General features: G+C 48.0%; 1 protein-coding gene across 9 annotated transcripts in view; it reads left to right on the top strand.

The window, feature by feature from the left end:
- LOC106590724 (cytoplasmic FMR1-interacting protein 1 homolog) overlaps positions 1 to 27,157 on the top strand; it is an 81,429-nt gene that overhangs the window by 48,385 nt on the left and 5,887 nt on the right. For 7 of the 9 annotated variants that reach the window (XM_082956667.1, XM_082956663.1, XM_082956665.1 and 4 more), the window contains 10 exons: positions 314 to 422; positions 2,195 to 2,314; positions 3,211 to 3,410; positions 7,214 to 7,301; positions 15,419 to 15,562; positions 17,304 to 17,394; positions 18,148 to 18,278; positions 23,356 to 23,428; positions 23,549 to 23,643; positions 25,989 to 26,227. In XM_082956667.1, coding sequence (XP_082812793.1) covers positions 314 to 422; positions 2,195 to 2,314; positions 3,211 to 3,410; positions 7,214 to 7,301; positions 15,419 to 15,562; positions 17,304 to 17,394; positions 18,148 to 18,278; positions 23,356 to 23,428; positions 23,549 to 23,643; positions 25,989 to 26,227 — 1,290 coding nt within the window. Of the gene's footprint in view, positions 1 to 313; positions 423 to 2,194; positions 2,315 to 3,210; positions 3,411 to 7,213; positions 7,302 to 14,789; positions 14,831 to 15,335; positions 15,377 to 15,418; positions 15,563 to 17,303; positions 17,395 to 18,147; positions 18,279 to 23,355; positions 23,429 to 23,548; positions 23,644 to 25,988; positions 26,228 to 27,157 lie in introns of all 9 variants that reach the window. The other 2 variants (XM_082956666.1, XM_082956664.1) reach the window with 2 other exon arrangements.

The raw sequence follows: 27,157 nt of genomic DNA, 5'->3' as shown, positions 1-27,157 counted from the left end.
CCTTCTGAACTAGGCTGTATGTGTGAGTCTTGGTGTTTCCTACACCCTACAGATAGACAGACAGTATTCCTTTTTTTCCCTCATGTTTATCAAACACACTCCCTCATTGATTATTTATTTTTGGACAACTTGTGCCTAACGTCCAGAGGTGTTAGTGAGTGGTTGTGTTTCTCCACCCCTATCCCTCAGCTGTTTACAGGAGATTTCCCTTTAACTTCTGTACCCTTCTGCCCAGCGTGTTTAACTTAAAGTAGGGTCTCTTTCTAGTTGTCTTTATTGTTTATATGGTGTGTTGTTTCTCTCTTCTCCTCAGTCTGCTGCTGGACAAGCGTCTGAGAGCGGACTGTAAGAACCAGGGAGCCAACATCCCCTGGCCCGCGTCCAACCGCTACGAGACCCTGCTGAAACAACGCCACGTCCAGGTAACCCCCTTACCTCTAACCCTCCAACCGCTACGAGACCCTGCTGAAACAACGCCACGTCCAGGTAACCCCCTTACCTCTAACCCTCCAACCGCTACGAGACCCTGCTGAAACAACGCCACGTCCAGGTAACCCCCTTACCTCTAACCCTCCAACCGCTACGAGACCCTGCTGAAACAACGCCACGTCCAGGTAACCCCCTTACCTCTAACCCTCCAACCGCTACGAGACCCTGCTGAAACAACGCCACGTCCAGGTAACCCCCTTACCTCTAACCCTCCAACCGCTACGAGACCCTGCTGAAACAACGCCACGTCCAGGTAACCCCCTTACCTCTAACCCTCCAACCGCTACGAGACCCTGCTGAAACAACGCCACGTCCAGGTAACCCCCTTACCTCTAACCCTCCAACCGCTACGAGACCCTGCTGAAACAACGCCACGTCCAGGTAACCCCCTTACCTCTAACCCTCCAACCGCTACGAGACCCTGCTGAAACAACGCCACGTCCAGGTAACCCCCTTACCTCTAACCCTCCAACCGCTACGAGACCCTGCTGAAACAACGCCACGTCCAGGTAACCCCCTTACCTCTAACCCTCCAACCGCTACGAGACCCTGCTGAAACAACGCCACGTCCAGGTAACCCCCTTACCTCTAACCCTCCAACCGCTACGAGACCCTGCTGAAACAACGCCACGTCCAGGTAACCCCCTTACCTCTAACCCTCCAACCGCTACGAGACCCTGCTGAAACAACGCCACGTCCAGGTAACCCCCTTACCTCTAACCCTCCAACCGCTACGAGACCCTGCTGAAACAACGCCACGTCCAGGTAACCCCCTTACCTCTAACCCTCCAACCGCTACGAGACCCTGCTGAAACAACGCCACGTCCAGGTAACCCCCTTACCTCTAACCCTCCAACCGCTACGAGACCCTGCTGAAACAACGCCACGTCCAGGTAACCCCCTTACCTCTAACCCTCCAACCGCTACGAGACCCTGCTGAAACAACGCCACGTTCAGGTCTGATGTAGTTGCCACGGGGGTTGGGTCTGATGTAGTTGCCACGGGGGTTGGGGTCTGTGTGCAAATTAAAGTAGATTTACTGCTCCTCTGTTAATGTGTGAGGTGATGAGAACTGTGTCAGCCAATTACAACTCAATAAAACGCATAGCTAATATCCAGCTGAAACTGGTTGTGGTCACCCCCCCCACTACTCCCTCCCATTACTCCCTCCCCCCATTACTCCCCCCCACTACGCCCTCCCCCCACTGCTCCCTCCCCCCACTGCTCCCTCTCCCCCACTGCTCCCTCTCCCCCACTGCTCCCTCCCCCCACTGCTCCCTCTCCCCCACTGCTCCCTCTCCCCCACTGCTCCCTCTCCCCCACTGCTCCCTCTCCCCCACTGCTCCCTCTCCCCCACTGCTCCCTCTCCCCCACTGCTCCCTCTCCCCCACTGCTCCCTCTCCCCCACTGCTCCCTCTCCCCCACTGCTCCCTCCCCCCACTGCTCCCTCCCCCCACTGCTCCCTCTCCCCCACTGCTCCCTCTCCCCCACTGCTCCCTCTCCCCCACTGCTCCCTCTCCCCCACTGCTCCCTCTCCCCCACTGCTCCCTCTTCCCCCACTGCTCCCTCTTCCCCCACTGCTCCCTCTTCCCCCACTGCTCCCTCTTCCCCCACTGCTCCCTCTTCCCAGTGTTGCCTCTCTTTACTTCATGTAGTCCTTGCCTGTCTGGGTTGTCCCTCACGTTGGTTCCTCTCCTCTCTGTAGCTGCTGGGTCGTTCCATAGACCTGAACCGTCTGATCACCCAGAGAGTGTCTGCTGCTCTCTACAAGTCTCTGGAGCTGGCCATCAACCGCTTCGAGAGCGAGGACCTCACATCCATCGTGGTACGACCTGCTTTAAGTGTGTCTGTGTTATGTATTGACTGTCCACTCTGTAACAGGAACTAGAAGGTCCGATTGGACAGCAACCGTATGACCCACAAGCTGTCTTCTCCCCTTCCTCTGTAACAGGAACTAGAAGGTCCGATTGGACATCAACCGTATGACCCACAAGCTGTCTTCTCCTCTTCCTCTGTAACAGGAACTAGAAGGTCCGATTGGACATCAACCGTATGACCCACAAGCTGTCTTCTCCTCTTCCTCTGTAACAGGAACTAGAAGGTCCGATTGGACATCAACCGTATGACCCACAAGCTGTCTTCTCCCCTTCCTCTGTAACAGGAACTAGAAGGTCCGATTGAACATCAACCGTATGACCCACAAGCTGTCTTCTCCCCTTCCTCTGTAACAGGAACTAGAAGGTCCGATTGAACATCAACCGTATGACCCACAAGCTGTCTTCTCCCCTTCCTCTGTAACAGGAACTAGAAGGGGTGATTGGACATCATCCGTATGACCCACAAGCTGTCTTCTCTCATTCCTCTGTAACAGGAACTAGAAGGTCCGATTGGACATCAACCGTATGACCCACAAGCTGTCTTCTCCCCTTCCTCTGTAACAGGAACTAGAAGGTCTGATTGGACATCATCCGTATGACCCACAAGCTGTCTTCTCCCCTTCCTGTGTAACAGGAACTAGAAGGGGTGATTGGACATCATCCGTATGACCCACAAGCTGTCTTCTCCCCTTCCTGTGTAACAGGAACTAGAAGGGGTGATTGGACATCATCCGTATGACCCACAAGCTGTCTTCTCCCCTTCCTCTGTAACAGGAACTAGAAGGTCCGATTGGACATCAACCGTATGACCCACAAGCTGTCTTCTCCCCTTCCTCTGTAACAGGAACTAGAAGGTCTGATGAACATCAACCGTATGACCCACAAGCTGCTGTCGAAGTTCCTGACGCTGGACAGTATGGACGCCATGTTCCGGGAGGCCAATCACAATGTTTCCGCCCCCTACGGACGCATCACACTCCACGTCTTCTGGGAACTCAACTATGATTTCCTCCCCAACTACTGCTACAACGGATCTACTAACAGGTAATACTACTACTACTACACACAACTACTACTACTACTGCTACAACGGATCTACTAACAGGTAACACTACTACTACTACTACTACTACTACTACTACACACAACTACTACTACTACTGCTACAACGGATCTACTAACAGGTAACACTACTACTACTACTATTACTACTACTACTACTATTACTACTACACTACTACTGCTACAACGGATCTACTAACAGGTAACACTACTACTACTACACACAACTACTACTACTACTGCTACAACGGATCTACTAACAGGTAACACTACTACTACTACACACAACTACTACTACTACTGCTACAACGGATCTACTAACAGGTAACACTACTACTACTACTACTACTACTACTATTACTACTACTACTACTACTATACTGCTACAACGGATCTACTAACAGGTAACACTACTACTACTACACACAACTACTACTACTACTACTGCTACAACGGATCTACTAACAGGTAACACTACTACTACTACTACTACTACTATACTGCTCAAAAAAATAAAGGGAACACTTAAACAACACAATGTAACTCCAAGTCAATCACACTTCTGTGAAATCAAACTGTCCACTTAGGAAGCAACACTGATTGACAATAAAATTTCACATGCTGTTGTGCAAATGGAATAGACACCAGGTGGAAATTATAGGCAATTAGCAAGACACCCCCAATAAAGGAGTGGTTCTGCAGGTGGGGACCACAGACCACTTCTCAGTTCCTATGCTTCCTGGCTGATGTTTTGGTCACTTTTGAATGCTGGCGGTGCTTTCACTCTAGTGGTAGCATGAGACGGAGTCTACAACCCACACAAGTGGCTCAGGTACTGCAGCTCATCCAGGATGGCACATCAATGCGAGCTGTGGCAAGAAGGTTTGCTGTGTCTGTCAGCGTAGTGTCCAGAGCATGGAGGCGCTACCAGGAGACAGGCCAGTACATCAGGAGACATGGAGGAGGCCGTAGGAGGGCAACAACCCAGCAGCAGGACCGCTACCTCCGCCTTTGTGCAAGGAGGAGCAGGAGGAACACTGCCAGAGCCCTGCAAAATGACCTCCAGCAGGCCACAAATGTGCATGTGTCTGTTCAAACGGTCAGAAACAGACTGCATGAGGGTGGTATGAGGGCCCGACGTCCACAGGTGGGGGTTGTGCTTACAGCCCAACACCGTGCAGGACGTTTGGCATTTGCCAGAGAACACCAAGATTGGCAAATTCGCCACTGGCGCCCTGTGCTCTTCACAGATGAAAGCAGGTTCACACTGAGCACATGTGACAGACGTGACAGAGTCTGGAGACGCCGTGGAGAACGTTCTGCTGCCTGCAACATCCTCCAGCATGACCGGTTTGGCGGTGGGTCAGTCATGGTGTAGGGTGGCATTTCTTTGGGGGGCCGCACAGCCCTCGATGTGCTCGCCAGAGGTAGCCTGACTGCCATTAGGTACCGAGATGAGATCCTCAGACCCCTTGTGAGACCATATGCTGGTGTAGTTGGCCCTGGGTTCCTCCTAATGCAAGACAATGCTAGACCTCATGTGGCTGGAGTGTGTCAGCAGTTCCTGAAAGAGGAAGGCATTGATGCTATGGACTGGCCCGCCCGTTCCCCAGACCTGAATCCAATTGAGCACATCTGGGACATCATGTCTCGCTCCATCCACCAACGCCACGTTGCACCACAGACTGTCCAGGAGTTGGCGGATGCTTTAGTCCAGGTCTGGGAGGAGATCCCTCAGGAGACCATCCGCCACCTCATCAGGAGCATGCCCAGGCATTTTAGGGAGGTCATACAGGCACGTGGAGGCCACACACACTTCTGAGCCTCATTTTGACTTGTTTTAAGGATATTACATTAAAGTTGGATCAGCCTGTAGTGTGGTTTTCCACTTTAATTTTGAGTGTGACTCCAAATCCAGACCTCCATTGGTTGATAAATTGGATTTCCATTGATTATTTTTGTGTGATTTTGTTGTCAGCACATTCAACTATGTAAAGAAAAAAGTATTTAATAAGATTATTTCATTCATTCAGATCTAGGATGTGTTATTTTAGTGTTCCCTTTATTTTTTTGAGCAGTGTATTACTACTACACTACTACTGCTACAACGGATCTACTAACAGGTAACACTACTACTACTACTACTACTACTATTACTACTACAACGGATCTACTAACAGGTAACACCTACTACTACTACTACTACTACTACTATTACTACTACACTACTACTGCTACAACGGATCTACTAACAGGTAACACTACTACTACTACTACTACTACTACTACTACTACTACGGCTCTACTAACAGGTAACACTACTACTACTACTACTACTACTATTACTACTACTACTACTACACACAACTACTACTACTGCTACAACGGATCTACTAACAGGTAACACTACTACTACAACTACTACTACTACTACTACTACACACAACTACTACTACTACTACTGCTACAACGGATCTACTAACAGGTAACACTACTACTACTACTACTACTACTACAACGGCTCTACTAACAGGTAACACTACTACTACTACTACTACTACTACTACACACTACTACTACTACTACACACTACTACACACTACTACTACTACTACTACACACTACTACTACTACTACTACTACTACACACTACTACACACTACTACTACTACACACTACTACACACTACTACTACACACTACTACTACACACTACTACTACTACACACTACTACTACTACTACTACTACACACTACTACTACACACTACTACTACTACTGCACACTACCTCTACTACACACTACTACTACACTACTACTACAACACACTACTACTACAACACACTACTACTACAACACACTACTACTACTACACACAACTACTGCTACAACGGATCTACTAACAGGTAATAATACTACTACTACTACTACTACTACTACTACACACACTACTACTACTACTACACACCACTACTACTACTACTACTACTACACACCACTACTACTACTACTACTACTACTACACACCACTACTACTACACACTACTACTACTACACACTACTACTACACACTACTACTACTACTACTACTACTACTACTACTACTACTACACACAACTACTACTACTACTACTACTACTACACACAACTACTACTACTACTACTACTACTACTACTACACACAACTACTGCTACAACGGATCTACTAACAGGTAATACTACTACTACTACTACTACTACTACACACTATTACTACTACTACTACTACTACTACTACACACTATTACTACTACTACTACTACTACTACTACGATATGACTTTACTCACACAGATCACTGCACCTATAGCCCATCTATAATTTAGCCCAAACAACTACCTCATCCCCATACTGTATTTATTTATTTATTTTGCTCCTTTGCACCCCAGTATTTCTACATTGCACACTCATCTACTGTCAAATCTACCATTCCAGTGTTTTACTTGCTATATTGTATTTACTTTGCCACCATGGCCTATTTATTGCCTTTGCCTCCCTTATCTCACCTCATTTGCTCACATTGTATATAGACTTATTTTTCTACTGTATTATTGACTGTATGTTTTGTTTATTCCATGTGTAACTCTGTGTTGTTATATGTGTCAAACTGCTTTGCTTTATCTTGGCCAGGTCGTAGTTGTAAATGAGAACTTGTTCTCAACTAGCCTACCTAGTTAAATAAAATAAATAAATAAAAACATGGAAACGTGGTTAGTGAAAATAAAACACCCAATCCCTCTCTCTCTAGGTTTGTCCGCACGGTCCTACCGTTCTCGCAGGAGTTCCAGAGGGACAAGCCGCCCAACGCTCAGCCCCAGTACCTGTACGGGTCAAAGGTCAGTACAACCCTAACTCTCAGCCTCAGTACCTGTACGGGTCAAAGGTCAGTTCATCCCTATTCCATCCCTAACCCAACGCCCAGTACCTGTACGGGTCAAAGGTCAGTACAACCCTAACTCTCAGCCTCAGTACCTGTATGGGTCAAAGGTCAGTACAACCCTAACTCTCAGCCCCAGTACCTGTACGGGTCAAAGGTCAGTACAACCCTAACTCTCAGCCTCAGTACCTGTACGGGTCACAGGTCAGTTCATCCCTATTCCATCCCTAACCCAACGCCCAGTACCTGTACGGGTCAAAGGTCAGTACAACCCTAACTCTCAGCCTCAGTATCTATACGGGTCAAAGGTCAGTACAACCCTTACTCTCAGCCCCAGTACCTGTACGGGTCAAAGGTCAGTACAACCCTAACTCTCAGCCCCAGTACCTGTACCTGTACGGGTCAAAGGTCAGTACAACCCTAACTCTCAGCCTCAGTACCTGTACGGGTCGAAGGTCAGTACAACCCTAACTCTCAGCCCCAGTACCTGTACGGGTCAAAGGTCAGTACATCCCTAACTCTCAGCCCCAGTACCAGTACGGGTCAAAGGTCAGTTCATCCCTATTCCATCCCTAACCCAACGCCCAGTACCTGTACGGGTCAAAGGTCAGTACAACCCTAACTCTCAGCCCCAGTACCTGTACGGGTCATAGGTCAGTACAACCCTAACTCTCAGCCCCAGTACCTGTACGGGTCAAAGGTTAGTACAACCCTAACTCTCAGCCCCAGTATCTGTACGGGTCAAAGGTCAGTACAACCCTAACTCTCAGCCCCAGTATCTGTACGGGTCAAAGGGTCAGTACAACCCTAACTCTCAGCCTCAGTATCTGTACGGGTCAAAGGTCAGTACAACCCTAACTCTCAGCCCCAGTATCTATACGGGTCAAAGGTCAGTACAACCCTAACTCTCAGCCTCAGTATCTATACGGGTCATAGGTCAGTACAACCCTAACTCTCAGCCTCAGTATCTATACGGGTCATAGGTCAGTACAACCCTAACTCTCAGCCTCAGTATCTATACGGGTCATAGGTCAGTACAACCCTAACTCTCAGCCCCAGTACCTGTACGGGTCAAAGGTCAGTTCAACCCTAATCCCTGACCCCTAACTCCCAGTAAAACTACCTGAAGCCAAACTCTCACACACTAATTATGTTTCAGCCAAACAGACGTAGAACATATCAAACACTTGGTATTGGTTTATCTGGTATCAAACAGACGTAGAACATCTGGTATTGGTTTATCTGGTATCAAACAGACATAGAACATCTGGTATCGGTTTATCTGGTATCAAACAGACGTAGAACATCTGGTATTGGTTTATCTGGTATCAAACAGACGTAGAACATCTGGTATTGGTTTATCTGGTATCAAACAGACGTAGAACATCTGGTATCGGTTTATCTGGTATCAAACAGACGTAGAACATCTGGTATCGGTTTATCTGGTATCAAACAGACAGAACATCTGGTATTGGTTTATCTAGTATCAAACAGACGTAGAACATCTGGTATCGGTTTATCTGGTATCAAACAGACGTAGAACACCTGGTATTGGTTTATCTGGTATCAAACAGACGTAGTACACCTGGTATTGGTTTATCTGGTATCAAACAGACGTAGAACACCTGGTATTGGTTTATCTAGTATCAAACAGACGTAGAACATCTGGTATCGGTTTATCTGGTATCAAACAGACGTAGAACATCTGGTATTGGTTTATCTGGTATCAAACAGACAGAACATCTGGTATTGGTTTATCTGGTATCAAACAGATGTAGAACATCTGGTATCAAACAGACGTAGAACATCTGGTATTGGTTTATCTGGTATCAAACAGACGTAGAACACCTGGTATTGGTTTATCTGGTATCAAACAGACGTAGAACACCTGATATTGGTTTATCTGGTATCAAACAGACGTAGAACACCTGGTATTGGTTTATCTGGTATCAAACAGACGTAGAACACCTGGTATCGGTTTATCTGGTATCAAACAGACGTAGAACATCTGGTATCGGTTTATCTGGTATCAAACAGACGTAGAACATCTGGTATCAAACAGACGTAGAACACCTGGTATTGGTTTATCTGGTATCAAACAGATGTAGAACACCTGGTATTGGTTTATCTGGTATCAAACAGATGTAGAACACCTGGTATTGGTTTATCTGGTATCAAACAGACGTAGAACATCTGGTATTGGTTTATCTGGTATCAAACAGACGTAGAACATCTGGTATTGGTTTTTCTGGTATCAAACAGACGTAGAACACCTGGTATTGGTTTATCTGGTATCAAACAGACATAGAACATCTGGTATTGGTTTATCTGGTATCAAACAGACGTAGAACACCTGGTATTGGTTTATCTGGTATCAAACAGACGTAGAACATCTGGTATCAGACAGACGTAGAACATCTGGTATTGGTTTTTCTGGTATCAAACAGACGTAGAACATCTGGTATTGGTTTATCTGGTATCAAACAGACGTAGAACATCTGGTATTGGTTTATCTGGTATCAAACAGACGTAGAACATCTGGTATTGGTTTATCTGGTATCAAACAGACATAGAACATCTGGTATTGGTTTATCTGTTTATATAAATGAGAGTGAGTATGCCTCAGAATACAGGAACATCTGGTTTGATGGCAGACTGGAATATGTTCCGGGAATCCTCCAATGGCATTGAGGAGTATACCACCTCAGTCACCGGCTTCATCAATAAGTGCATCCATGACGTCTTTCCCACAGTGACCGTACGTACATACCCCAACCAGAAGCCATGGATTACAGGCGACATCCGCATTGAGCTAAAGGGTAGAGCTGCCGCTTTCAAGGAGCGGGACTCTAACCCGGAAGCTTATAAGAAATCCCGCTACGCCCTCCGACGAACCATCAAACAGGCAAAGCGTCAATACAGGATTAAGATTGAGTCGTACTACACCGGCTCTGACGCTCGTCGGATGTGGCAGGGCTTGCAAACTATTACAGACTACAAAAGGAAGCACAGCCGAGAGCTGCCCAGTGATACGAGCCTACCGGACGAGCTAAACTACTTCTATGCTCGCTTCGAGGCAAATAACACTGAAACATTCATGAGAGCACCAGCTGTACCGGAAGACTGTGTGATCACGCTCTCCGCAGCCGATGTGAGGAAGACCTTTAGACAGGTCAACATTCAAAAGGCCGCGGGGCCAGACGGATTACCAGGACGTGTACTGCGAGCATGCGCTGACCAACTGGCAAGTGTCTTCACTGACATTTTCAACCTCTTCCTGCCTTCCTGCCTTCCAGCCTTCCCCGTAGCTCAGTTGGTAGAGCATGGTGTTTGCAACGCCAGGGTTGTGGGTTCGATTCCCACGGGGGGCCAAGTACAAAAAAAAAGAAGAAAAAAAAAATTGTATGAAATGAAAATGAAATGTATGCATTCACTACTGTAAGTCGCTCTGGATAAGAGCGTCTGCTAAATGACTAAAATGTAAAATGTAAATGTAAATGAGTCTGTAATACCAACATGTTTCAAGCAGAACACCATAGTGCCTGTGCCCAAGAACACTAAGGTAACCTGCCTAAATGACTACAGACCCGTAGCACTCACGTCTGTAGCCATGAAGTGCTTTGAAAGGCTGGTCATGGCTCACATCAACACCATTATCCCAGAAACCCTAGACCCACTCCAATTTGCATACCGCCCCAACAGATCCACAGATGACGCAATCTATATTGCACGCCACACTGCCTTTTCCTACATGGACAAAAGGAACACCTATGTGAGAATGCTATTCATTCACTACAACTCAGCGTTCAACACCATAGTGTCCTCAAATCTCATCACTAAGCTAAGGACCCTGGGACTAAACTCCTCCCTCTGCAACTGGATCCTGGACTTCCTGACAGGCCACCCCCAGGTGGTAAGGGTAGGTGACAACACATCCGCCACGCTGATCCTCAACACGGGGGCCCCTCAGGGGTGCGAGGTCAGTCCCCTCCTGTACTCCCTGTTCACTCATGACTGCACGGCCAGGCACGACCCCAACATCATTAAATTTGCCGATGACACATTAGTGGTAGGCCTGATCACTGACAACAATGAGACAGCCTATAGGGAGGAGGTCAGAGACGTTCTAGGACAACAACCTCTCCCTCAACGTGATCAAGACAAAGGAGATGATTGTGGACTACAGGAAACAGAAGACGGAGCACGCCCCCATTCTCATCGACGGGGCTGAAGTGGAGCCGGTTGAGAGCTTCAAGTTCCTTGGTGTCCACATCAACAACAAACTAACATGGTCCAAGTACACCATGACAGTTGTGAAGCGGGCACGACAAAACCTATTCCCCCTCAGGAGACTGAAAAGATTTGGCATGGGTCCTCAGATCCTCAAAAGGTTCTACAGCTGCACCATCGAGAGCATCCTGACTGGTTGCATCACTGCCTGGTATGGCAACTGCTCAGCCTCCGACCGCAAGGCACTACAGAGGGTAGTGCGAACGGCCCAGTACATCACTGGAGCCAAGCTTCCTGCCATCTAGGACCTCTATACCAGGCGGTGTCAGAGAGAGGCCCTAAAAGTTGTCAAAGACTCCAGCCACCCTAGTCATAGACTATTTTCTCTGCTACCACACGGCAAGTGGTACTAGAGTGCCAAGTCTAGGTCCAGGAGGCTTCTAAACAGCTTCTACCCCCAAGCCATAAGACTCCTGGACATCTAGTCAAATGGCTACCCAGACTATTCGCATCCCCCCCTCCACACCACTGCCACACTGATACTATCTATGCATCATCACTTTAATAACTCTACCTACATGTACAGTTGAAGTCGGAAGTTTACATACACCTTAGCCAAATACATTTAAACTCAGTTTTTCACAATTCTTGACATTTAATCCTAGTAAAAATGCCCTGTCTTATGTCAGTTAGGATCACCACTTTATTTTAAGAATGTGAAATGTCAGAATAATAGTAGAGAGATTTATTTCAGCTTTTATTTCTTTCATCACATTCCCAGTGGGTCAGAAGTTTACATACACTCAATTAGTATTTGGTAGCATTGCCTTTAAATTGTTTAACTTGGGTCAAACGTTTCGGGTAGCCTTCCACACAAGCTTCCCACAATAAGTTGGGTGGATTTTGTCCCATTCCTCCTGGCAGAGCTGGTGTAAGTGAGTCAGGTTTGTGTGCCTCCTTGCTCGCACACGCTTTTTCAGTTCTGCCCACAAATGTTCTATAGGATTGAGGTCAGGGCTTTGTGATGGCCACTCCAATACCTTGACTTTGTTGTGTCCTTAAGCCATTTTGCCACAACTTTGGAAGTATGCTTGGGGTCATTGTCCATTTGGAAGACCCATTTGCGACCAAGCTTTAACTTCCTGACTGATGTCTTGAGATGTTGCTTCAATATATCCACATCATTTTAATTCCTCATGATGCCATCTATTTTGTGAAGTGCACCAGTCCCTCCTGCAGCAAAGCACCCCCACAACATGATGCTGCCACCCCCGTGCTTCACGGTTGGGATGGTGTTTTTCAGCTTGCAAGCCTCCCCCTTTTTCCTCCAAATATAACGATGGTCATTATGGCCAAACAGTTCTATTTCTGTTTCATCAGACCAGAGGACATTTCTCCAAAAAGTACGATCTTTGTCCCCATGTGCAGTTACAAACCGTAGTCTGGCTTTTTTATGGCGGTTTTGGAGCAGTGGGTTCTTCCTTGCTGAGCGGCCTTTCAGGCTATGTCGATATAGTACTCATTTTACTGTGGATATAGATACTTTTGTACCTGTTTTCTCCAGCATCTTCACAAGGTCCTTTGCTGCTGTTCTGGGATTGATTTGCACTTTTCGCACCAAAGTACGTTCATCTCTAGGAGACAGAACGTGTCTCCTTCCTGAGCAGTATGACAGCTGCGTGGTCCCATGGTGTTTATACTTGCGTACTATTGTTTGTACAGATGAATGTGGTACCTTCAGGCGTTTGGAAATTGCTCCCAAGGATGAACCAGACTTGTGGAGGTCTATAATTTTTTTTCTGAGGTCTTGGCTGATTTATTTTGATCTTCCCATGATGTCAAGCAAAGAGGCACTGAGTTTGAAAGTAGACCTTGAAATACATCCACAGGTACACCTCCAATTTACTCAAATTATGTCAATTAGCCTATCAGAAGCTTCTAAATCCATGACATAATTTTCTGGAATTTTCCAAGCTGTTTAAAGGCACAGTCAACTTAGTGTACCGTAAATTCCGGACTATAAGTCGCAACTTTTGTCCCACGCTTTGAACCTCGCGGCTTAAACAATGACAATATATGGATTTTTCCCGCTTTCAATTTTTTTCTCTCCAAAAAAACACATTCTGTGACGTGCTCAGTTTTTTGGCGGCATGAAGCTTTCATTAGACCAATGAAATTGCCGAATGGGTTAAGGTCAAACAGTGACGAGAGCGACAATGAAAACGATCCAATATATTCAACTCCGACACCGAAGGAGATGGTTTCAGTGCACAGGAGGAGGAAGATGGTGACCAATGACTTTCTTGGTAGGCTACTGTTTACTGCTAATTTTGTATTTTTTGTTACAAGCCGTGTTTCGTTAAAGCCTTTTTATTTTTGTTACAAGCCGTGTTTCGTTAAAGCCTATTTACTTTTGTTACAAGCCGTGTTTCGTTAAAGCCTTTTTATTTTTGTTACAAGCCGTGTTTCGTTAAAGCCTATTTATTTTTGTTACAAGCCGTGTTTCGTTAAAGCCTATTTATTTTTGTTACAAGCCGTGTTTCGTTAAAGCCCGTGTAAAGTTCATTTGTTTCAATGTACCGGTAGACACCTGCGGCTTATTTATGTTCAAAATAATATATATTTTTTAATTCAGTGGGTGCGGCTTATATTCAGGTGCGCTCAATAGTCCGGAAATTACGGTATATAAACTTCTGACCCACTGGAATTGTGATACAGTGAATTATAAGTGAAATAATCTGTCTTAACAATTGTTGGAAAAACGATTTGTCATGCACAGAGTAGATGTCCTAACCAATTTGGCAAAACTATAGTTTGTTGACAAGAAATTTGTGGAGTGGTTGAAAAACGAGTTTTAATGACTCCAACCTAAGTGTATGTAAACTTCCGACTTCAACTATCATTAGAGCTGTAATACCCCCTAGTCTGGCTGCAATACCCCCTAGTCTGGCTGCGATACCCCCTAGTCTGGCTGCGATACCCCCTAGTCTGGCTGCGATACCCCCTAGTCTGGCTGCGATACCCCCTAGTCTGGCTGGACCAGGGGGTATCAGGTGTAGCGTAGGGTCTACCGGGTGTAGCGTAGGGTCTACCGGGTGTGGCGTAGGGTCTACCGGGTGTGGCGTAGGGTCTACCGGGTGTGGCGTAGGGTTTACCGGGTGTAGCGTAGGGTCTACCGGGTGTAGCGTAGGGTTTACCGGGTCTCCCCTCTCTACAGGCTCTGAACCTGGCGTACAGCAGTATCTTTGGTTTCTACAGGTCCTTAACTTCCTGTCTCTGTCTCCCCTCTCTACAGGCTCTGAACCTGGCGTACAGCAGTATCTTTGGTTTCTACAGGTCCTTAACTTCCTGTCTCTGTCTCCCCTCTCTACAGGCTCTGAACCTGGCGTACAGCAGTATCTTTGGTTTCTACAGGTCCTTAACTTCCTGTCTCTGTCTCCCCTCTCTACAGGCTCTGAACCTGGCGTACAGCAGTATCTTTGGTTTCTACAGGTCCTTAACTTCCTGTCTCTGTCTCCCCTCTCTACAGGCTCTGAACCTGGCGTACAGCAGTATCTTTGGTTTCTACAGGTCCTTAACTTCCTGTCTCTGTCTCCCCTCTCTACAGGCTCTGAACCTGGCGTACAGCAGTATCTTTGGTTTCTACAGGTCCTTAACTTCCTGTCTCTGTCTCCCCTCTCTACAGGCTCTGAACCTGGCGTACAGCAGTATCTTTGGTTTCTACAGGTCCTTAACTTCCTGTCTCTGTCTCCCCTCTCTACAGGCTCTGAACCTGGCGTACAGCAGTATCTTTGGTTTCTACAGGTCCTTAACTTCCTGTCTCTGTCTCCCCTCTCTCCTCTACAGGCTCTGAACCTGGCGTACAGCAGTATCTTCGGTTTCTACAGACACTTTGTTGGTCCTCCTCACATCAAGGCCATGTGCCGTCTGCTGGGGTACCAGGGCATCGCTGTGGTCATGGAGGAGCTGCTCAAAGTGGTCAAGAGCCTGGTGAGAAAGGAGAGGGGTGGAGGAGGGGTGGAGGAGGGGGGGTGGGATGGAGGGTGGAGGGATGGTGGGTGGAGGGGGTGGCAGGATGTAGGAGAGTGAGCATTTCCTGTTTAGTGTTGTGTTCGGTAATGGGCTACTTCCCTCAGCTCCAATGGTACGACTATATACCATTCTCTTCACTGATCTAACCACCCAGTGAAAATACAACAAGCTCCAGGGGACCATCGTGCAGTATGTTATTAACCCTGTCTCTCCCCCTCAGCTCCAGGGGACCATCATGCAGTATGTTATTAACCCTGTCTCTCCCCCTCAGCTCCAGGGGACCATCATGCAGTATGTTATTAACCCTGTCTCTCCCCCTCAGCTCCAGGGGACCATCATGCAGTATGTTATTAACCCTGTCTCTCTCCCTCAGCTCCAGGGGACCATCATGCAGTATGTTATTAACCCTGTCTCTCCCCCTCAGCTCCAGGGGACCATCGTGCAGTATGTTATTAACCCTGTCTCTCCCCCTCAGCTCCAGGGGACCATCATGCAGTATGTTATTAACCCTGTCTCTCCCCCTCAGCTCCAGGGGACCATCATGCAGTATGTTATTAACCCTGTCTCTCTCCCTCAGCTCCAGGGGACCATCGTGCAGTATGTTATTAACCCTGTCTCTCCCCCTCAGCTCCAGGGGACCATCGTGCAGTATGTTATTAACCCTGTCTCTCCCCCTCAGCTCCAGGGGACCATCATGCAGTATGTTATTAACCCTGTCTCTCTCCCTCAGCTCCAGGGGACCATCATGCAGTATGTTATTAACCCTGTCTCTCCCCCTCAGCTCCAGGGGACCATCATGCAGTATGTTATTAACCCTGTCTCTCTCCCTCAGCTCCAGGGGACCATCATGCAGTATGTTATTAACCCTGTCTCTCTCCCTCAGCTCCAGGGGACCATCATGCAGTATGTTTTTAACCCTGTCTCTCTCCCTCAGCTCCAGGGGACCATCATGCAGTATGTTATTAACCCTGTCTCTCTCCCTCAGCTCCAGGGGACCATCATGCAGTATGTTATTAACCCTGTCTCTCTCCCTCAGCTCCAGGGGACCATCATGCAGTATGTTATTAACCCTGTCTCTCCCCCTCAGCTCCAGGGGACCATCATGCAGTATGTTATTAACCCTGTCTCTCCCCCTCAGCTCCAGGGGACCATCATGCAGTATGTTATTAACCCTGTCTCTCCCCCTCAGCTCCAGGGGACCATCATGCAGTATGTTTTTAACCCTGTCTCTCTCCCTCAGCTCCAGGGGACCATCATGCAGTATGTTATTAACCCTGTCTCTCACCCTCAGCTCCAGGGGACCATCATGCAGTATGTTATTAACCCTGTCTCTCTCCCTCAGCTCCAGGGGACCATCATGCAGTATGTTATTAACCCTGTCTCTCCCCCTCAGCTCCAGGGGACCATCATGCAGTATGTTATTAACCCTGTCTCTCCCCCTCAGCTCCAGGGGACCATCATGCAGTATGTTTTTAACCCTGTCTCTCTCCCTCAGCTCCAGGGGACCATCATGCAGTATGTTTTTAACCCTGTCTCTCTCCCTCAGCTCCAGGGGACCATCATGCAGTATGTTTTTAACCCTGTCTCTCTCCCTCAGCTCCAGGGGACCATCATGCAGTATGTTATTAACCCTGTCTCTCACCCTCAGCTCCAGGGGACCATCATGCAGTATGTTATTAACCCTGTCTCTCTCCCTCAGCTCCAGGGGACCATCATGCAGTATGTGAAGACCCTGATGGAGGTGATGCCTAAGATCTGTCGTCTCCCTCGCCACGAATACGGCTCCCCTGGTGAGTCATGAGAGGGTTGCTTTCTTCAATGTCTCGACAGATCTTTATATAGTTAAAGGTTTTAGCAAGGCCAAGTAGACTACAGTTGCTAGCCATTAATCGAGCCCTTGATCGAACCCTGACCTGTTCACCGGACGTGCTACCTGTCCCAGACCTGTTGTTTTCAACTCTCTAGAGACAGCAGGAGCGGTAGAGATACTCTCAAAGATCGGCTATGAAAAGCCAACTGACACTTACTCTTGTGTTACTGACTTGTTGCACCCTCGACAACTACTATGATTATTATTATTTGACCCTGCTGGTCATTTATGAACATTTGAACATCTAGGCCATGTGCTGTTATAATCTCCACCCTGCACAGCCAGAAGAGGACTGGCCACCCCTCATAGCCTGGTTCCTCTCTAGGTTTCTTCCTAGGTTCTGGCCTTTCTAGGGAGTTTTTCCCTAGCCACCCCTCATAGCCTGGTTCCTCTCTAGGTTTCTTCCTAGGTTTTGGCCTTTCTAGGGGAGTTTATCCTAGCCACCCCTCATAGCCTGGTTCCTCTCTAGGTTTCTTCCTAAGGTTCTGGCCTTCCTAGGGAGTTTTTCCTAGCCACCGTGCTTCTACACCTGCATTGCTTGCTGTTTGGGGTTTTAGGCTGGGTTTCTGTACAGCACTTTGTGATATCAGCTGATGTAAGAAGGGCTATATAAATACATTTGATTTGATTTGTTTAGCTGATGTAGCCGTCTCCCGTCTCTCCTCCCTGCCAGGTATCCTGGAGTTCTTCCACCACCAGCTGAAGGACATAGTGGAGTACGCCGAACTGAAGACTGTCTGCTTCCAGAACCTCAGAGAAGTCGGCAATGCTCTGCTCTTCTGTCTGCTCAGCGAACAGAGCCTGGTAAGAGCCTTGACCACAACGGCAGCGCCACCTTGTCAATGATTGGATAAAACAACCGATAGCCAGCCATTCTTCTTCACTGGGCTAGATGGTGACTTCAGAAAGTATTTATACCCCATGACTTATTCCATATTTTGTTTTTACAGCCGGAATAAATAAAAACATCTCACTCATCTACACACAAAACCCCATAATGAAAAAGTGAAAACATGTTTTTTTGGGGGGCGGCAGGTAGCCTAGTGGTTAGAGCGTTGGACTAGTAACTGAAAGGTTGCTAGATTGAATCCCCGAGCTGACAAGGTAAAAATCTGTCGTTCTGCCCCTGAACAAGGCAGTTAACCCCACTGTTCCCCGGTAGGCCGTCATTGTAAATAATAATTTGTTCTTAACTGACTTACCTAGTTAAATAAACATTTTACATTTAAAAAATGTTTTTAGAAATCTTATTAAATTAAATACATTAAGTATTCACACGTTAGAATCACTTTTGTCAGTGATTACAGCTGTGAGTCTTCCTGGGTAAGCTTCTAAGAGCTTTGAGTCTTCCTGGGTGTAAGCCTCACAGCTGTGAGTCTTCCTGGGTAAGCCTCTAAGAGCTGTGAGTCTTCCTGGGTAAGCCTCTAAGAGCTGTGAGTCTTCCTGGGTAAGCCTCACAGCTGTGAATCTTCCTGGGTAAGCCTCTAAAAGCTTTGAGTCTTCCTGGGTAAGCCTCTAAGAGCTGTGAGTCTTCCTGGGTAAGCCTCTAAGAGCTTTGCACACCTGGATTGAACAATATTTGTAAGCTCGTTGTTGATAATTGCTAGACAGCCATTTTCAAGTTTTGCCATCGATTTTCAAGACAATTTATGTCACAACTGTAGGCCACTCAGGAACATTCAGTGTAGTTTTGGTAAGCAACTCCAGTCTATATTTGGCCTTGTGTTTTAGATTATTGTCCCGCTGAAAAAGTGAATTCATCTCCCAGTGTCTGTTTGAAAGCAGACTGAACCAGGTTTTCCTCTAGGACTTTTCCTGTGCTGAGCTCTATTCTGTTTCTTTTTATCCTAAACAACTCCTCAGTCCTTAACGATTACAAGCATACCCATAACATGATGCAGCCACAACTGTGCTTGAAAATATCAAGAGGTACTACCCCAAACATAAGGCTTTGTATTCAGGACATAAAGATAATTTCTTTGCCACATTTTTTACTTTAGTGTCTTGTTGCAAACAGGATGCATGTTTTGGAGTATTTGTATTCTGTACAGGCTTCCTTCTTTTCACCCTGTCAATTAGGTTAGTATTGTGGAGTAACTACAATGTTGTTGATCCATCCTCAGTTCTCTCCTATCACAGCCATTAAACTCTGGAACTGTTTGACAAAGTCACCATTGGCCTCATGGTGAAATCCCTGAGCAGTTTCCTTCTTCTCCGGCAACTGAGTTAGGAAGGACGCCTGTATCTTTGAAGTGACTGGGCTTATTGATACACCATCCAAAGTGTAATTAATAACTTCACCATGCTCAAAGGGATATTCAATGTCTGTATTTTTAATTTTGACCCATCTACCAATAGGTGCCCTTCTTTGTGAAGCATTGGAAAACCTCCCTGGTCTTTGTGGTTGAATCTGTGTTTGAAATTCACTGCTGGACTGAGGGACCTTATAGATAATTGTATGTGTGGAGTACAGAGATGAGGTAGTCATTAATAAATCATGTTAAACACTGTTTGTTCAGCCCTGATGAAGGCATAACGCTGAAACTAACCTTTATAGTTTTATTAGCACCTTGCACTTGTTCTACTCTTTTAAACATGGATTAAATGAATGATATTCTTTTAAACATGGATTCAATTTATTATTATTTTGAGCTTGGATTAAATTAATTATATTAATTATTACTTGTGCATCTCTGCCTCCTTGGGTTTATCCTCTTCATGGTTTTGAGTGCTTTTGGAACTCTGTAGATATTTTCTCTCCCACATACCAGCCACCTTTCATTCTAGCCTGAGAGCTAACCCTCATACTGGCTTCCACCAGCCGCCTTTCATTCTAGCCTGAGAGCTAACCCTCATACTGGCTTCCACCAGCCTACCTTTCATTCTAGCCTGAGAGCTAACCCTCATACTGGCTTCCACCAGCCTCATTTCATTCTAGCCTGAGAGCTAACCCTCATACTGGCTTCCACCAGCCACGTTTCATTCTAGCCTGAGAGCTAACCCTCCATACTGGCTTCCACCTTTCATTCTAGCCTGAGAGCTAACCCTCATACTGGCTTCCACCAGCCACGTTTCATTCTAGCCTGAGAGCTAACCCTCCATACTGGCTTCCACCTTTCATTCTAGCCTGAGAGCTAACCCTCATACTGGCTTCCACCAGCCACGTTTCATTCTAGCCTGAGAGCTAACCCTCCATACTGGCTTCCGCCTTTCATTCTAGCCTGAGAGCTAACCCTCATACTGGCTTCCACCAGCCACCTTTCATTCTAGCCTGAGAGCTAACCCTCATACTGGCTTCCACCTTTCATTCTAGCCTGAGAGCTAACCCTCATACTGCCTTCCACCAGCCTCCTTTCATTCTAGCCTGAGAGCTAACCCTCATACTGGCTTCCACCAGCCGCCTTTCATTCTAGCCTGAGAGCTAACCCTCATACTGGCTTCCACCAGCCGCCTTTCATTCTAGCCTGAGAGCTAACCCTCATACTGGCTTCCACCAGCCTCCTTTCATTCTAGCCAACCCTCATACTGGCTTCCACCAGCCACCTTTTCATTCTAGCCAACCCTCATACTGGCTTCCACCAGCCACCTTTCATTCTAGCCTGAGAGCTAACCCTCATACTGCCTTCCACCAGCCTCCTTTCATTCTAGCCAACCCTCATACTGGCTTCCACCAGCCGCCTTTCATTCTAGCCTGAGAGCTAACCCTCCATACTGGCTTCCACCAACCGCCTTTCATTCTAGCCTGAGAGCTAACCCTCATACTGGCTTCCACCAGCCGCCTTTCATTCTAGCCTGAGAGCTAACCCTCCATACTGGCTTCCACCAGCAGCCTTTCATTCTAGCCAACCCTCATACTGGCTTCCACCAGCCACCTTTCATTCTAGCCTGAGAGCTAACCCTCATACTGCCTTCCACCAGCCTCCTTTCATTCTAGCCAACCCTCATACTGGCTTCCACCAGCCACCTTTTCATTCTAGCCAACCCTCATACTGGCTTCCACCAGCCGCCTTTCATTCTAGCCTGAGAGCTAACCCTCATACTGGCTTCCACCAGCCTCCTTTCATTCTAGCCTGAGAGCTAACCCTCCATACTGGCTTCCACCAGCTACCTTTCATTCTAGCCTGAGAGCTAACCCTCATACTGGCTTCCACCAGCCACCTTTCATTCTAGCCTGAGAGCTAACCCTCATACTGGCTTCCACCAGCCTCCTTTCATTCTAGCCAACCCTCATACTGGCTTCCACCAGCCACCTTTTCATTCTAGCCAACCCTCATACTGGCTTCAACCAGCCGCCTTTCATTCTAGCCTGAGAGCTAACCCTCATACTGGCTTCCACCAGCCTCCTTTCATTCTAGCCTGAGAGCTAACCCTCCATACTGGCTTCCACCAGCCGCCTTTCTTCTTGCCTGAGAGCTAACCCTCATACTGGCTTCCACCAGCCGCCTTTCATTCTAGCCTGAGAGCTAACCCTCATACTGGCTTCCACTAGCCACCTTTCATTCTAGCCTGAGAGCTAACCCTCATACTGGCTTCCACCTTTCATTCTAGCCTGAGAGCTAACCCTCATACTGGCTTCCACCTTTCATTCTAGCCTGAGAGCTAACCCTCATACTGGCTTCCACCAGCCACCTTTCATTCTAGCCTGAGAGCTAACCCTCATACTGGCTTCCACCAGCCGCCTTTCATTCTAGCCTGAGAGCTAACCCTCATACTGCCTTCCACCAGCCTCCTTTCATTCTAGCCAACCCTCATACTGGCTTCCACCAGCCACCTTTCATTCTAGCCTGAGAGCTAACCCTCCATACTGCCTTCCACCAGCCACCTTTCATTCTAGCCTGAGAGCTAACCCTCATACTGGCTTCCACCAGCCTCCTTTCATTCGCCGAGCGCAACCCTCATACTGGCTTCCACCAGCCACCTTTTCATTCTAGCCAACCCTCATACTGGCTTCCACCAGCCACCTTTCATTCTAGCCTGAGAGCTAACCCTCATACTGCCTTCCACCAGCCTCCTTTCATTCTAGCCAACCCTCATACTGGCTTCCACCAGCCGCCTTTCATTCTAGCCTGAGAGCTAACCCTCCATACTGGCTTCCACCAGCCGCCTTTCATTCTAGCCTGAGAGCTAACCCTCATACTGGCTTCCACCAGCCGCCTTTCATTCTAGCCTGAGAGCTAACCCTCATACTGGCTTCCACCAGCCGCCTTTCATTCTAGCCTGAGAGCTAACCCTCATACTGGCTTCCACCAGCCGCCTTTCATTCTAGCCTGAGAGCTAACCCTCATACTGGCTTCCACCAGCCGCCTTTCATTCTAGCCTGAGAGCTAACCCTCATACTGGCTTCCACCAGCCACCTTTCATTCTAGCCTGAGAGCTAACCCTCATACTGGCTTCCACCAGCCGCCTTTCATTCTAGCCTGAGAGCTAACCCTCATACTGGCTTCCACCAGCCACCTTTCATTCTAGCCTGAGAGCTAACCCTCATACTGGCTTCCACTAGCCACCTTTCATTCTAGCCTGAGAGCTAACCCTCATACTGGCTTTCTAAAGACTATTATTTCATATAGAGTGCGTCCATGCAACTTATTATTGAACTACTGAACTTATTTCGGCTTGCCATAACAAAGGGGTTTGAATACTTATTGACTCAAGGACATTTCAGCTTTTCATTTTTAATTAATTTGTAAAAATGTCTAAACATAATTTCACTTTGACATTATGGAGTATTGTGTGTGTGTTGGCCAGTGATACAACATCTCAATGTTAAATTCAGGCTGTAACAACAAAATGTGGAGAATGTCCTTTCGTGTGAATACGTTCTGAAGACACTAGCTGTGACGATCCCCTCATACATGACCTGAGGTTATGTGTTTCCTCTCAGTCTCAGGAGGAAGTTTGTGACCTGCTTCACGCCGCACCATTCCAGAACATTCTGCCCAGGGTCCATGTCAAAGGTAATAATGTCTTTATTTTTCCATACTGTGCATTTATCTGTCTCTTTATCTGTCTGAGTGGATCACTGAATCTCTTGACGAGTGAATGTCTGTCTGAGTGGATCTCTTGTCTCTTCTCAGAGGGTGAGCGTCTTGATGCCAAGATGAAACGTCTGGAGGCTAAATACACAGCCCTGCACCTGGTTCCCCTGATAGAACGCCTGGGAACCCCACAGGTACCATCACACTGCCTTAGTTAACACCAGCCCTGCACCTGGGAACCCCACTACCTTAGTTAACACCAGCCCTGCACCTGGGAACCATCACACTGCCTTAGTTAACACCAGTACTGCACCTGGGAACCCCACTACCTTAGTTAACACCAGTACTGCACCTGGGAACCCCACTGCCTTAGTTAACACCAGCCCTGCACCTGGGAACCATCACACTGCCTTAGTTAACACCAGCCCTGCACCTGGGAACCCCACTACCTTAGTTAACACCAGCCCTGCACCTGGGAACCATCACACTACCTTAGTTAACACCAGCCCTGCACCTGGGAACCCCACTACCTTAGTTAACACCAGTACTGCACCTGGGAACCCCACTACCTTAGTTAACACCAGTACTGCACCTGGGAACCCCACTGCCTTAGTTAACACCAGCCCTGCACCTGGGAACCCCACTGCCTTAGTTAACACCAGCCCTGCACGTGGGAACTATCACACTGCCTTAGTTAACACCAGCCCTGCACCTGGGAACCATCACACTGCCTTAGTTAACACCAGTACTGCACCTGGGAACCCCACTACCTTAGTTAACACCAGCCCTGCACCTGGGAACCCCACTGCCTTAGTTAACACCAGCCCTGCACCTGGGAACCATCACACTGCCTTAGTTAACACCAGCCCTGCACCTGGGAACCCAACTGCCTTAGTTAACACCAGTACTGCACCTGGGAACCCCACTGCCTTAGTTAACACCAGTACTGCACCTGGGAACCATCACACTGCCTTAGTTAACACCAGTACTGCACCTGGGAACCATCACACTGCCTTAGTTAACACCAGTACTGCACCTGGGAACCCCACTACCTTAGTTAACACCAGTACTGCACCTGGGAACCATCACACTGCCTTAGTTAACACCAGCCCTGCACCTGGGAACCATCACACTGCCTTAGTTAACACCAGTACTGCACCTGGGAACCATCACACTGCCTTAGTTAACACCAGTACTGCACCTGGGAACCCCACTACCTTAGTTAACACCAGCCCTGCACCTGGGAACCCCACTGCCTTAGTTAACACCAGCCCTGCACCTGGGAACCATCCCACTGCCTTAGTTAACACCAGCCCTGCACCTGGGAACCCAACTGCCTTAGTTAACACCAGTACTGCACCTGGGAACCCCACTGCTTTAGTTAACACCAGTACTGCACCTGGGAACCATCACACTGCCTTAGTTAACACCAGTACTGCACCAGGGAACCATCACACTACCTTAGTTAACACCAGGACTGCACCTGGGAACCCCACTGCCTTAGTTAACACCAGTACTGCACCTGGGAACCCCACTACCTTAGTTAACACCAGTACTGCACCTGGGAACCCCACTGCCTTAGTTAACACCAGCCCTGCACCTGGGAACCCCACTGACTTAGTTAACACCAGTACTGCACCTGGGAACCATCACACTGCCTTAGTTAACACCAGCCCTGCACCTGGGAACCCCACTACCTTAGTTAACACCAGCCCTGCACCTGGGAACCCCACTGCCTTAGTTAACACCAGCCCTGCACCTGGGAACCATCACACTACCTTAGTTAACACCAGCCCTGCACCTGGGAACCATCACACTGCCTTAGTTAACACCAGCCCTGCACCTGGGAACCATCACACTGCCTTAGTTAACACCAGCCCTGCACCTGGGAACCCCACTGCCTTAGTTAACACCAGTACTGCACCTGGGAACCATCCCACTGCCTTAGTTAACACCAGTACTGCACCTGGGAACCATCACACTGCCTTAGTTAACACCAGCCCTGCACCTGGGAACCCCACTGCCTTAGATAACACCAGCCCTGCACCTGGGAACCATCACACTGCCTTAGATAACACCAGCACTGCACCTGGGAACCATCACACTGCCTTAGTTAACACCAGCCCTGCACCTGGGAACCCCACTACCTTAGTTAACACCAGCCCTGCACCTGGGAACCATCACACTACCTTAGTTAACACCAGCCCTGCACCTGGGAACCCCACTACCTTAGTTAACACCAGTACTGCACCTGGGAACCCCACTGCCTTAGTTAACACCAGTACTGCACCTGGGAACCCCACTACCTTAGTTAACACCAGTACTGCACCTGGGAACCCCACTACCTTAGTTAACACCAGTACTGCACCTGGGAACCATCCCACTACCTTAGTTAACACCAGTACTGCACCTGGGAACCATCACACTACCTTAGTTAACACCAGTACTGCACCTGGGAACCATCACACTGCCTTAGTTAACACCAGCACTGCACCATATTTCTGTGGCTGTACACTGAATCTTCTTCTCCCCCCTGTAGCAAATAGCCATAGCTCGTGAAGGCGACCTGCTGACCAAAGAGCGTCTGTGCTGTGGCCTGTCCATGTTCGAGGTCATCCTGACTCGCGTCCGCGGTTTCCTGGACGATCCCATCTGGCGCGGCCCGTTGCCCAGCAACGGCGTGATGCACGTGGACGAGTGCGTGGAGTTCCACCGGCTGTGGAGCGCCATGCAGTTTGTTTACTGCATCCCTGTCGGAGCACACGAGTTCACCGTGGAGTGAGTAGTGACACAGCGTCGGTCTAGAAGGATCTCACACTGCTCTGTATAGAGGGGAGTGATCTCTGAGGGGTTTACACTGCTCTGTATAGAGGGGAGTGATCTCCACTGCTCTGTATAGAGGGGAGTGATCTCCACTGCTCTGTATAGAGGGGAGTGATCTCTGAGGGGGTTTACACTGCTCTGTATAGAGGAGAGTGATCTCCACTGCTCTGTATAGAGGGGAGTGATCTACACTGCTCTGTATAGAGGGGAGTGATCTCTGAGGGGTTTACACTGCTCTGTATAGAGGGGAGTGATCTCCACTGCTCTGTATAGAGGGGAGTGATCTCTGAGGGGGTTTACACTGCTCTGTATAGAGGGGAGTGATCTCCACTGCTCTGTATAGAGGGGAGTGATCTCCACTGCTCTGTATAGAGGGGAGTGATCTCTGAGGGGTTTACACTGCTCTCTATAGAGGGGAGGGATCTCTGTGGGGGTTACACTGCTCTGTATAGAGGGGAGTGATCTCCACTGCTCTGTATAGAGGGGGGTGATCTCTGAAGGGTTTACGCTGCTCTCTATAGAGGGGCATATGAGGGGTTTACACTGCTCTGTATAGAGGGCGTACATTGCTCTGTATAAAGGGGAGTGATCACAGGGGGTTTACACTGCTCTGTATAGAGGAGTGATCTCTGAAGGGTTTACACTGCTCTGTATAGAGGGGAGTGATCACAGGGGGTTACACTGCTCTGTATAGAGGGGGGTGATCTCTGAGGGGGTTTACACTGCTCTGTATAGAGGGGAGTGATCTCCACTGCTCTGTATAGAGGGGAGTGATCTCCACTGCTCTGTATAGAGAGGAGTGATCTCCACTGCTCTGTATAGAGGGGAGTGATCTCCACTGCTCTGTATAGAGGGGAGTGATCTCTGTGGGGGTTACACTGCTCT

This window comes from Salmo salar, chromosome 10 (genome assembly GCF_965601325.2).
Source record: "Salmo salar chromosome 10, fSalSal1, whole genome shotgun sequence".
Classification (NCBI taxonomy): domain Eukaryota; kingdom Metazoa; phylum Chordata; class Actinopteri; order Salmoniformes; family Salmonidae; genus Salmo; species Salmo salar.
Note: the sequence above shows the minus strand (reverse complement) of the source record. Positions and strands in the feature narration are given on the sequence as shown.